Raw genomic sequence first — 14300 nt, 5'->3', positions numbered from 1 at the left:
ACACTAGTTATGAGTGCTGGTTATTAGCATCAAAACAGACAAGTGTCTCTTTTGCTATAGCCTTAGCTTAGCTATAGCCTTAGCCTAGCTATAGCCTTAGCCTAGCTATAACCTTGGCATAGCTATAGCCTTGGGATAGCTATAGCTTTGGCATAGCTATAGCCTTGGCATAGCTATAGCCTTGGCATAGCTATAGCCTTAGCATAGCTATAGCCTTAGCATAGCTATAGCCTTAGCATAGCTATAGCCTTAGCATAGCTATAGCCTTAGCATAGCTATAGCCTTAGCATAGCTATAGCCTTAGCATAGCTATAGCCTTAGCATAGCTATAGCCTTAGCATAGCTATAGCCTTAGCATAGCTATAGCCTTAGCATAGCTATAGCCTTAGCATAGCTATAGCCTTAGTATGCATAACACAATACCTGCGCTGACTGGGTAAGGTAGAGGCACTGCTCATAGGGGAGACCTGCGACCCAGGAGATGAGAGTTCACTCAATTGGCTGTCCATAGAAAAGAGTTGTCTACTCGTTCCACTGGAGTAGGCCGTTTCCCCTGGGTTGGATACACTGCTGTGCATTTTGTAAGTGCGACTCGTTTGTCTGTGCTTCAGTGTGTCCCTGTCACAGTGACAAACATTGAATGAAGTTAACAGCAAAATGAAAGATGTCTGAAGTAGTTTATGTAAAGGAGGTATTGTAGGAAGTAGTTTAGGTAAAGGAGGTATTGTAGGAAGTAGTTTAGGTAAAGGAGGTATTGTAAGAAGTAGTTTAGGTAAAGGAGGTATTGTAGGAAGTAGTTTAGGTAAAGGAGGTATTGTAGGAAGTAGTTTAGGTAAAGGAGGTATTGTAGGAAGTAGTTTAGGTAAAGGAGGTACTGTAGGAAGTAGTTTAGGTAAAGGAGGTATTGTAGGAAGTAGTTTATGTAAAGGAGGTATTGTAGGAAGTAGTTTAGGTAAAGGAGGTACTGTAGGAAGTAGTTTAGGTAAAGGAGGTACTGTAGGAAGTAGTTTAGGTAAAGGAGGTATTGTAGGAAGTAGTTTATGTAAAGGAGGTATTGTAGGAAGTAGTTTAGGTAAAGGAGGTACTGTAGGAAGTAGTTTAGGTAAAGGAGGTATTGTAGGAAGTAGTTTATGTAAAGGAGGTACTGTAGGAAGTAGTTTAGGTAAAGGAGGTATTGTAGGAAGTAGTTTAGGTAAAGGAGGTATTGTAGGAAGTAGTTTAGGTAAAGGAGGTATTGTAGGAAGTAGTTTAGGTAAAGGAGGTATTGTAGGAAGTAGTTTAGGTAAAGGAGGTATTGTAGGAAGTAGTTTAGGTAAAGGAGGTATTGTAGGAAGTAGTTTAGGTAAAGGAGGTATTGTAGGAAGTAGTTTAGGTAAAGGAGGTATTGTAGGAAGTAGTTTATGTAAAGGAGGTACTGTAGGAAGTAGTTTAGGTAAAGGAGGTATTGTAGGAAGTAGTTTAGGTAAAGGAGGTATTGTAGGAAGTAGTTTAGGTAAAGGAGGTATTGTAGGAAGTAGTTTAGGTAAAGGAGGTATTGTAGGAAGTAGTTTAGGTAAAGGAGGTACTGTAGGAAGTAGTTTAGGTAAAGGAGGTATTGTAGGAAGTAGTTTAGGTAAAGGAGGTATTGTAGGAAGTAGTTTAGGTAAAGGAGGTATATTGTAGGAAGTAGTTTATGTAAAGGAGGTATTGTAGGAAGTAGTTTAGGTAAAGGAGGTATTGTAGGAAGTAGTTTAGGTAAAGGAGGTATTGTAGGAAGTAGTTTATGTAAAGGAGGTACTGTAGGAAGTAGTTTAGGTAAAGGAGGTATTGTAGGAAGTAGTTTAGGTAAAGGAGGTATTGTAGGAAGTAGTTTAGGTAAAGAAGGTATTGTAGGAAGTAGTTTAAGTAAAGGAGGTACTGTAGGAAGTAGTTTAGGTAAAGGAGGTATTGTAGGAAGTAGTTTAGGTAAAGGAGGTATTGTAGGAAGTAGTTTAGGTAAAGGAGGTATTGTAGGAAGTAGTTTAGGTAAAGGAGGTATTGTAGGAAGTAGTTTAGGTAAAGGAGGTACTGTAGGAAGTAGTTTAGGTAAAGGAGGTATTGTAGGAAGTAGTTTAGGTAAAGGAGGTATTGTAAGAAGTAGTTTAGGTAAAGGAGGTACTGTAGGAAGTAGTTTAGGTAAAGGAGGTATTGTAGGAAGTAGTTTAGGTAAAGGAGGTATATTGTAAGTAGTAGTTTAGGTAAAGGAGGTATTGTAGGAAGTAGTTTATGTAAAGGAGGTATTGTAGGAAGTAGTTTAGGTAAAGGAGGTATTGTAGGAAGTAGTTTAGGTAAAGGAGGTACTGTAGGAAGTAGTTTAGGTAAAGGAGGTATTGTAGGAAGTAGTTTAGGTAAAGGAGGTATATTGTAAGTAGTAGTTTAGGTAAAGGAGGTATTGTAGGAAGTAGTTTATGTAAAGGAGGTATTGTAGGAAGTAGTTTAGGTAAAGGAGGTATTGTAAGAAGTAGTTTAGGTAAAGGAGGTATTGTAGGAAGTAGTTTAGGTAAAGGAGGTATTGTAGGAAGTAGTTTATGTAAAGGAGGTATTGTAGGAAGCTATAAATGGTTGACTATGATGAAAGAAATTGATATCATTGTCAGGGCGACATTCCAGGGTGCTAGTACAACTATTGCTAGTGCCTCAGGACAGCGACTAGCAAATAAAAACGTCAATGTCTTAAGTGGGCAGATCATGAGTTATATACAGACCTTATACCTGGTTCGATCATGATTCAGGTGTTTGCTGATAATCATGCCAATAAGTTTCTTGATACTGTACTTCAGTAATTCATAAACACCTACTATACATTTGATGACAACGGTTGATATTGTAAACTAATATTACGTGAGAATGATTTTGGAACACAATTTAGTTAACATACACAATCCATGTTACATCTGAGGTGTGTTATTAATTCTAAATGAACAAGATATGGCTACATTAAAAAGGCGTATGAGTGATTAATTCTTGCATTACGAACCCGATGGGTGGTGATGTGTGATTAGAAGTTCCATTTGTGACAGTCACTTCATTCTGGTAGACACCATCCTGTGGAGACAGACATAAGTTGGATATTAAGGTAAAAGGAATTGAATAGACACTATACTTTTATACATAGTGTTTATTATCATTAGCTATCACTCCCAAAACTAACATCTAACTAATAACTCCCAAGGATTAACACAAATCACAGTGTATTAGCCAACCTGTCATATGCATGTAAATTGCCCTCGAGACTTTTGTTCAAAATTGTAACTTACACCTAAAGCTACTTTATAGGTCATTCTTATGCCTATAACTACTTTATAGGTCGTCCTTATGCCTATAGCTACTTTATAGGTCATCCTTATGCCCATAACTACTTTATAGGTCATCCTTATGCCCATAGCTACTTTATAGGTCATCATTATGCCTATAGCTACTTTATAGGTCATCATTATGCCTATAGCTTCTTTATAGGTCATCCTTATGCCTATAGCTACTTTATAGGTTGCCCTTATGCCTATAGTTACTTTATAGGTTGCCCTTATGCCTATAGCTAATTTATAGGTCATCCTTATGCCTATAGCTACTTTATAGGTTGCCCTTATGCCTATAGTTACTTTATAGGTTGTCCTTATGCCCATAGCAACTTTATAGGTCATCCTTATGCCTATAGCTACTTTATAGGTCATCCTTATGCCTATAGTTACTTTATAGAGCGTCCTTAAGTCTATAACTACTTTATAAGTCGTCCTTAAACCTATAGCTACTTTATAGGTCATCCTTATGCCTATAGTTACTTTATAGGTTGCCCTTATGCCTATAGTTACTTTATAGGCTGCCCAAATGCCTATAGCTACTTTATAAGTTGCCCTTATGCCTATAGCTACTTTATAGGTTGCCCTTATGCCTATAGCTATTTTATAGGCCATCCTTATGCCTATAGCTACTTTATAGGTCATCCTTATGCCTATAGTTACTTTATAGGTCATCCTTATGCCTATAGCTACTTTATAGGTTGCCCTTATGCCTATAGTTACTTTATAGGTCATCCTTATGCCTATAGTTACTTTATAGGTTGCCCTTATGCCTATAGCTACTTTATAGGTTGCCCTCATGCCTATAGGTACTTTATAGTTCGTCCTCAATCAAATTCCAGGCTGACGAGGTGTTGATAAATACGAATGCCCCAAGAAGTGTCTCGAGTTATCTCTGTCCTCTCTTCAATATATGAGTATTTATATGAGTATACATCTGTATAGTTATCGTCTTGATGACAACGACACCCTTACCCTAGCGAAATATCGCACCGCATTGTGTCTATAATTTGTGTTCATTAGATTTTTGATCATCAGTAGTTCTCATTTAAGGATTAAAACTTTTGAGAGATGCTGACACCAACTATTGAGGCTATAATAAACCAAGGTTACCACCTCTAAAGGTCATCAACTCTAAAGGTCATCAACTCTAAAGGTTACCACCTCTAAAGGTTACCACCTCTAAAAGTTACCAAATCTAAAGGTCATCAACCAAAATTAAATTATGTGCGGAGACAATGAGAAATTGGTTATAGTCAAAATATCAAGATTTCACTAAATTTGAGTCTTCCCCTCCAACAATACCTAATGTGTGGTAAAAGTTTGCATTTTAGCCTTTTGTCCTCACAGTTGACTAATAAGTATGGAAACAAATTTTTAGACTTGACTTATACACCGTAAATTAAGATTATACACTAATGATTATACACTAATCCCGTGCAATGAACCATTTCATCCTCCAATCATGTAACACGCTTAATCTTACAACCTCAAGAGCACACGTCATTTACTAAGTGTGGGAAGATGCTGAGACACATCACAGATTTTCAAGCAGTTTTTCTGGTAATGGTTCATCTTAGGTCGGTAGGTGCATACAACACATGCGCCACAATGTGACACTGTTAACAATAATAGTAGTAATAATATTATGTTATTATTCAATATTCTATTTATATTTATAGTCTCTTAATAAAACAGGCCTAAAACATTGCACAAAGTATTCTATTTATTTTCCAATGACCGTTGTATGTGCATTGTGATGATAGTGTATGCGCGTTGTATCCACAATGTTTGTGTCTTGCCAGTGCCTTGTATGTCCGTTGCGTATGCGTTGTATTCACGTTGTACCGACCTATGATGCACTGTTACCGTTTTTCTCACACCTATTTCAGTTGATTGTAATAAAAGAAACAACAAAATTTTAGTGGCAAATGTAAATATAATTTACATTTGCCAATAACAATTACACAAATAAATGTAAATGTAATTTAAATGTATGTAAATAAATGTTTAATAAAGGCTTTTGCTATAAATTGTATAGTCTTTAGCCTTTGATTTTAATAATTTTATTAATTAAACATTATATATATTTAGAATGTCATTTTATTATGTTAAAATTTTAATCCAAAATCAAACTACATTGTTTAGGTATATTTGGGGTTTCACTTAAAAATAATTAGCTAACCAATCATAACAAAAAGGCAGATTGAAATACTAAGCACCCTCTATACACTTGAATTCACCCATAACTTCCCTTGATATTCTCCAGCATGCTTTCTACTTAATATTTGCACAATATGACATCATATTCATATATCATATACACCCTCTAGATAATCATAAGCCTTGACCTATCATGTAATTGCAATGGGAATTTCTTTTACAACAGAAACTGAGAAAATTACGTTATCACACACAAAAAAACAAGAACCCGACCACACAAATTGAGTTATTTGAAATGGCGATGTAATGTGCCATGTCAAGTCATGTCATGTATGTCACGTCATGTCATGTCATGTATAAGATCTCAGAATGAAAATCTGAAAGTGATAAACAAGAAAAGTTCGATACATATTGCGAGGAACTCTTTTTCATCATAAAAAGCCATTAAACCATCAAACTATCTACATAATTTGTGGAGCTTTCAAAAGACAATTTACGGTGACTTGTTTGAAAACAATAATTCAATACAGCCCACTTTATAAGCGAAAATAATAAACATTTATGCTGCAAAATGTTTGTTTTGATTGTTTGTGACTTTCTGAAACGACAACGCTTCAAAGGGATGTAAAAAGCGTTATCAATCAGTTTGGTTTCTATAATTTCAAAAATTTAAACATGATTAAAATCAATGAAATTAATAATAATATAATAACAAAGCATAATAATAATACAACATTCTGACAAGGATTGCAGTCATCTAGCAGTACATTTGTTTAAGTATTCCCTAAGCACCTTCACGCAAATTTTTGCCATATTTTTAAACAGTTTAATAAGTACAATCATTAAAGATATAAACTCAGCATATCACTAAACCATTCACAAATTGTTAAAGCATAAATATAAATTCAAAAACAAACTACCTGATGCTTTCCATAAGGACAACACGTGCAAGACATCCTGCTAGATTCAGATTTTTCTAAAGGACTGGTCTGTGATAGCTCCTGTCCACTGCTATAGTCAGATGAGAGAGGAGACAACTGACTGGAGCGCCTTTCCACTAGAAAGTAACTATGGTATGAACATATTGCGTAGCAACTATCGTACAATCATTGAAAAAAGTTCTCAAACCAATCCATGTGAACAAATGAAAAATATCAATTCAGACACGGAGAACTCACAACATGTTGAAATACGCCGAACATAGCCAGCAGATACAAATAATTCACAAGCAACTCAGTATTGTGGCATTCAATACTTTGCCAAATTGGTTGGACGACTCCCAAAGGTTAAGTCAAATATGAATTCTTCAGCGCATGACGATTTATTGCTAGGCATGAGTTATGAGCCAACTTCTGAGATACACACCGGGTAAGAACATGTTTTTAAAGAAAAAAATGATATCAAGTGGCAAATCAGGATGGGTGAGAAATTTTCTACTTTCTCATGCGATTGCTCTATACCTTCCGGAAAAAAGATACTATCACCAGTCTGAGGAGTATTAGTTATGTATTACAATAAATGGAGTGATTAAGCAAGTATTTCACGCATGAGAGCAGGTCAATGTCACCAAATTAACACACCAAAATAGACATGGTTGATAAAGGCAACAACAGAACTATGCGTTGCTAAGGACAGCGTCATAAGTGAGATGGCAAATCATATCAGATGGCAGATAGAGGATAGCAAGCAAATTTTAAGTATGATTTGCCATTGTAGTACAATAAGTATACATCTAATAATGAATGTGGCAAACAAGATCTATAACAATAATGATGATAAATATGATAAAAAATAGTATTAAAAGCAACAGGGCAAACGTACATTTGACAGAATATCAGCTCAAATTAAGTGGGGATAAATAACAAACTGTATCTCAAGTGGGATGTAAAATTAATTCATGACAACAGCAACTGTTGACTCTACATCATTATCAGAGTGAACAGAACTGCAGAGGTTCAACTCTATTGTCTCAGAGGCCTATGAACTCTATGTTAATAGGCCATAGAGTTAATGGCCTATTAACTCTATGTTAATGAACATTATGTTAAACATAATCCTTTATCTAATCTTTGATAACTAACCTTGTATACACAACCAAGGTACCTGACCCTAGACCATAGCAACAACTTTCCATCGACTGTGAAAGTATTTAGAATAACACAATTTTTTTAACTTGACATTATTTTTAAGCTTGAAGCTTGTAGAAATCAAAGAAAGCAACAGATACAGAATTGAGTGAATAATTTTTACATTCTTTTAGAGAAGTGCTGTTTTAGAGGTAACTGAAGAAACATAATGATTGCAGTAGACTGAGTCTGAGAGAGTGTGTATGTTTGTTATGAATAGAAAAACACCTAGTTTTAGTGTGAAGCACTTGTTGCTGTTGAGAAGAAGTTTTCTAGCTTCGTCTATTTCTGATTCTTCAAAATTTCAATCAGTATTTCATTTGAAACTAATGTTCTGTCAGCAGCCATTTTTCATCATTTAATCATTTCAAGAACTAAGGATCCAATCAACTTGAAATTCGATATTAAACTGAAAAATGTATCACGCATGAAGTGACTATAATTTCACAATTTTACATTTTTACAATTACAATTTTTACATTTTACAATTTTACAAAAAAGAATTGCAGAAAAACAAAGTGAAACTACAGAACCAAGTTTAATCGGTTGTAGAATCATGTGAGAAAGCAATTCCCTGAATTATGTCAGACCTGGTATAATACCTTTAAGAACAAACAATATATTTATCCGCCGGAAGTTAGATGCAGACAAAATTGTGGCTCAAAATCAGAAGGCCCAAAAGTTATAAAACACTGAAATGAATAGTTTTCTCATGAAATGGTGATAACAAAGCACATGACTCAAGTCTACACTTACTAGACTTATAGGGAAAACGCTCCATGCGTGCAGGCAACGCTTGTTCGCTCATGGCCGAATCTGTTAGGGGGGAAGCAACTTCAGATGACGTGGATGTCAAAGGAGACGATGTAAGGGAGGAGTTAAACCCTGCAAGTAAAAAGCTAACAACTATCAACATGTTATATATTAGGAAGTTTAAAAACAGTCTGATAAAACTTAGACTTGGGCACTTGCTCCTTCGTAACAAAACGGAGAGTCGGAAGGCACTCACAACAAACCTGAGATAGCTGATAGGGGATCAGAAATTGGGCAACTCAATTAACTATTTAACGGAAGAAAACATCGATCTAAATCAGGGTTGATTCTAAAAGTATAAAAAGTGAAAAGATTTAAAACTTGGCTGATTAAACACACAATCTATACGACCTCGAAACTTAAACTACGGAGTAAAAAGCTTAACTCCCAATGGCGGAATCAATAGATGAACAAAGGCTAACCTATGATATATTTAGTAGCTCGGAAAAGATTCGAAGGAGATAAATCTGGCAAAAAAAGAACTACAACTAAAAGCCAAAATTGGAAATAATAAAATCTTTTAGGATTTTATTATTTTAGTGGAATTGGAGCTGAAAAAACTACATTTGAAATTTTATCCGTCTCCTTTAAAAATATCTTTAGCCAGCTCCGTATCTATCTCCCTCTGCTGATGATGATTGATATGCATAAAAATATTTTTATGCTATGTTTTGAGATATCAGTGCTCAAATGACAGCTTTACAATTATGATGAAATAGACGCGTAAGGACAATAAACATGATTTTATTGAATGCGTGAAGTATATTTGCGGAAATATTTCGACGAATGAGATTGAACGAAAGTGTAAACACAGAAGCCATCTTGTTCAATTACGTCCCATTTGAGCCGCTTTGGAAATAGATTCCAATTTACGGCATTCTCGTGATGGCTTCGATTAACTGTTTGTTTTTGAGCTTTTAAGAGCTTGTAATCACATTTCCACATGATTTGCACCTTCAACACATCAGAGTAAGACATGGTGAATCTGTTGATATCAAATAACTGTAATGCGAATTTTGTTGCAAGTCAACCTTTAAAACTAGCAGAGTTAAGAAGTGGGAAATCTTTTGATTTCAGTTTTATTTTTTATATTAAAAATAAATCCATACAATAATAAAACAATTTTACATAATTGTTTCTTTAATATACAAACAAGTTTTAGTTAAAATAAATAAATAAATAATTTTCTGTTTTATTTTGCAGTTTTTGAACATGTTATTATAGTGCAGAAACTATACGTAACATCAATCATGTACACTGCAGAAAAAAACCTTAACTCTAGCGACAAGCAACTAAACTAATTAATTGTGGTAGAACTACGCTGGATGATCAGTGCAAAAAATACCTAGTAATATACCTCAGGCTCTATGGAGACTTACATATGAAAAATATATGTAACTGTAGGTATATAAATGTAATATCAAATTAAAGTTTACAAATAAATTGTCCATCAACAAACATTTTTATCAATGAATACATTTATTGCTTAGACGACTCCCTGATGTCCCGTAAAACTAAGGCGTTGGTAACTGAAAGTAGTTAATGCCCAGATAAGCATATGATATGCTCAAGTAGTTCTATTATAATAGACACCTGCTACCTAGTGACACGGCTAATGAACCTTTGAGAAAACTATAGGATGGAATGAAACGCAAAAACTACCTAGAACTTGGCTAAAAACCTTTTGTCAGAATTTGACTCCTAGAAAATGAGCTTACTCTGTTGCGCATAGTTCAGTTAAATATAGTATGTAGTGTCTTGTAGATGATGGGTCTATCTAAACTAAATAGTCCTGTAACTCCTCTGCTACAACTGAGTATAAAGCAAGACACCTGTTAAGCCTGTCATACAATAGTGACTTACCGAGCTGGTTTCTGCAAACAGACTAACCAAATATAGCAAAGTTATGCTGCCGCTGCCTCTGTGAACTGAAGTCACCATGCCAGAGTTAACCAGCTGGTGAGTTATGTGAAGAGACACTTATAAGAGCACTTGTATGCTAGAGGAGAGAGTCTAGACTGAGTGAGGCAAAAGTGGAAGACTGTCGTGAGAGAGGTAATGAAGTGAGAGTGCCATAGAAACCCTGGTCGACCTCTTAGCTGGCTAGTAACTCATACAGGGATGACACCTACCAGTGCCAAGTTAAGACAATATATACCTACCAACCAAACACCTGAGTTTTATAGGCAACGTGTATAACCACCTGAGCATGAATAGCGAAATGAAACAATGAATTATTGCAAACATTAAAATATTAAAAAACGGTTTTAGTTGCTCATTTTAGAGAAAATCTGATACATTCATACATCAAATACCGGAAAGTTTCTTCTAGTTGAATATTATGACAGCACTCCTAAGCAAATACAATTCTCTGGTCCGGTCCGGGTGAAGAGGTCTTACCGTACAGCTGTGATGTTTGAGTCAATATTAAACACAAATATAAGCCAACATAAGACGCTAAATAAACAAATAATTCAATAAAGTTACATCTACTAGGGTGACCCTAGCGCTAGTTATAAAGTACATGCATTATGTAGGCCAAAACGAGAATATATCACATATCATTAATCGGGTTCAGAAATCAGTAAAATATTTTAGTCAGAATATATGATATTATTATATATATATGGTATATATATTAGCTTTATAAACAAGTATCCTAACAACAAAATGGAGAATCTGTAATTGAGACTAACAGCTCTTTTGCGCTCAGCATTTATAAAATAGCCTATTCAGTGCTAACTCTTCGTCAAGAGCAAATAGGTGACAGAAATGCATATAAAATATGCTAATGACATCATGCATATCTTCCATATGCATACCCTGTGTCTGCTAAGCAGAAGACAGGCTCCATTATAATAATCTACACATCCTGGGGTCAAAAGAATGCATGCCTTTCTCTGAGGTAAGCTTGCATAATTTCATTCATTGATAAATGACACCCGAGGAGAGCAACTTGACACCAAACACGAGTGATTAACTGCACATTCATATAATATCGACGATGCCATGCGGCAATAGGAACGCTGCGAGCATCGACAATCACCAAACGCTATTGTGCGGTCATACTGAAAACATTGCAGCAAAAGGAAATATCAAAGGATGCCTAGAGCAGTAGACAAAATGCCGACGATTGTTGCTCCGCGGCAGTCTTTTGATGGATTCCGTATTTCGCAAACACTCAGCATGCCTTTATCGATATAAACAAAGTACTATGAAATAAGATTACATAACCAAGCTAACATGAAAGGTCTTTACAAGATACAGTGAATATTGTAACATTCTTTTAAGTGGAGCGCTGCCAAATACATTGGAGCATGCGTGTAGGGCTATTAAAATAAATGGGTTCCAAAAAGTCTTAGTACAGATTAATTTAAGCAGATGAGACCTGTTCATCAAACATTTAGATGTGAATTCAACTAATTTACATAAAGTGAAAAACTCGAATGTGGTTGAAACAGAGAAAAAGACCACAAAATAATAGGCATTGGGATAAGCACTAGCAAGATAAACAAGTTTGCCCCATCCACAAGGTGGGAATGGTAAACATAAAATGATGGATGTAGTATGTTGGTGTCATGGAATAGAAAACCATGTTTGTCATGTGTAGAAGGTGGAAGGATACATACAAATATTCTGGGCGTAGTTTATCCAGGATTTTGAAATCTGTGACACAAATGCAGAAACCAGCAAGTTTCAGATGGTTAAAATGTTGTGATGTATTTTGGGTGCAGTCTGGCTACACAAAAATTAAGTGATGAAACTCCAAACCATAATCATACTTTACTTCACGTTAATCACAAATTACTTTGATAACTTAGTCTTACAAGATACATACTCAAATCCTACCACTATGTCTCCAAAACGTGCTTAATTCACAAGATTTGTGTAATCTGCAAGATGGAAACAACAGAAACACGTAAGTCCCGGTTTTGGTACTCACAAATTTATACTGAATGTTTTATTTTTGCGAAAAATGAAAATGGCATTAGCGGTTGATGCACAAGAACAAGTTAATCGACTTTAAACAAGCTCCATACTTAAATCATTCTTATGCCGATTTGAGCAGTTTTAAAAGTGTCGCTACGGCTTCTCACTTAAAAATCATCATACTTTTAACAAAGCCTTTTAACAAACTGATTTTTTTTAAAGAATTGAACAAAAGATCTTTGCTCATAGGTTTATAGCGTTTTTGCTAGTTTTAAGCAAAGTGTCGTTTTTTCTATTTTTACTACTGTTACCACTCCCATTCTCATGTTGAAAATACAAAATAAATTGTGTAAAGAGAAGGTAGGCCTATACAATAATATTTGAACACCTTAGAGACACGCAATACAAAGAAAACTGGGTACTGAAAACTGAACCTTTGAACATCAGTTTAAAATTACTGAGCAAAAATACTCAGTGTGGAACCAATCATTTGCTCGGACTTCACATATGAACCAATCACTTGCTCAGACTCCACATATGAACCAATCACTTGCTCAGACTCCCCATATGAACCAATCATTTGCTCAGACTCCACATATGAACCAATCATTTGCTCAGACTCCACATATGAAGCTGAAAAACTTGTATGTTAAAGCAATAATAAGCGGAAGGTCAACCTTAAATCTAAAAATTGTTGGCATAAGCACTATTTCAGCATTGTATGGTTGGCAAAATGTGCACGTCAATTCAGCTGATTCGTGATCACAGAGGTAAAACAATGATTAGAAAGTTCAACCACTTCAGGTCAATAATTTAAAAATAAAGCTGATTTTTGTATTATTGCGCTGCAATTGCTATACAGAAAGACAAGTTTTGATTTCATTTTTCACCATGTCCATAAAATACATTTGTTATAGGCTAAGTATCAATATACAAGGACGGGGTGTGAGAAGGAGCCCTCCATCAGCCATAGTGGCTGATTCTAGAAGTGAAGCTAAACAAAGTTATAATATTGTCTCGTTACGCGGAAAATGTATGAACATTACGCGAGAATTTAAAACTGTTTTTAAACGATGTCTTCCTACTACAATCTTATATAACAGCTACAATGCTTTTAAGAAAAATGATAAATTTTTCGAAAAAGGTTCACTAGCTATCTGCCAGTTGACTCCACAATAATCGCCTACATGATATTGACTAGTAAGGAGCTGTTCTCAGGCTAAGAGTCCGTGCCTGCAGAACTAATAACACTAAGTTTGAAGCCATAACAACCCGACCCAATGAGGATTAGGGGAGCTAACTAAGAACTGAGCAAGAGAACCTACCTTCAATATAAACTCCAGCAAGCAGCGAAAAATACGTGAGAAGCTAGCGAGGTGAGAAGAAATCAGTAGCTGTGGGAAGTGCGAAAGATAGAGTCTACGATACGAGAATATCCAGTTACAAGGCTAATGATGAATTCATAGTGTGCATTACGCATGCTTCAATACACCTCAACTACCTCTGCTTCTCGAAACAGATTATTCAGTGCATTAGCATGTCCGCTGTCACACCTGCATGTACTATGCATACTTGACACTCTATTACAGAGTGCAGCTAACTGCAGCCAACTGGCCTGTCAGAGGTCCGCTGGGTGCGTATAAGTTGTCTGTCAGTCGTTACTGATTGATAGGTTTGGATGAACGGATCAATTCCATCAACCAGCATTCAGAGCACAAAACATGCCACAAATAGATTTTACTGCTGCTAGTGTTTATCACGTTAGTTTAGACTGAAAATTGTTATTTTTCAAAAGATTCTTTGCTTTAAATGAAAACAAAGCTTTCTCCAAAATGGATTTCCTTACAAGAGGTTAGCCAACTGACACATACCAGGCTAGTTTATCTCTAAAATTTTCAAGTTTATAATTAATATATATCCTTAATTTTATTGCTTCATTCTTAACTGTTAACTC

General features: G+C 35.4%; 1 protein-coding gene across 4 annotated transcripts in view; it reads right to left on the bottom strand.

Moving 5' to 3' along the window:
- LOC137387064 (KN motif and ankyrin repeat domain-containing protein 1-like) overlaps positions 1–14300 on the bottom strand; it is a 67903-nt gene that overhangs the window by 49639 nt on the left and 3964 nt on the right. For 3 of the 4 annotated variants that reach the window (XM_068073349.1, XM_068073353.1, XM_068073351.1), the window contains exons 2-5: positions 8360–8488; positions 6398–6534; positions 2996–3063; positions 424–618 (exon numbers count right to left, since the gene is read on the bottom strand). In XM_068073349.1, coding sequence (XP_067929450.1) covers positions 424–618; positions 2996–3063; positions 6398–6534; positions 8360–8488 — 529 coding nt within the window. Of the gene's footprint in view, positions 1–423; positions 619–2995; positions 3064–6397; positions 6535–8359; positions 8489–10279; positions 10395–14300 lie in introns of those variants that run through there. The other variant, XM_068073352.1, reaches the window with a different exon arrangement.

The sequence above is a fragment of the Watersipora subatra genome, chromosome 2 (assembly GCF_963576615.1).
Source record: "Watersipora subatra chromosome 2, tzWatSuba1.1, whole genome shotgun sequence".
Classification (NCBI taxonomy): Eukaryota; Metazoa; Bryozoa; class Gymnolaemata; order Cheilostomatida; family Watersiporidae; genus Watersipora; species Watersipora subatra.
This window is presented reverse-complemented; position numbering and strand designations above follow the sequence as displayed.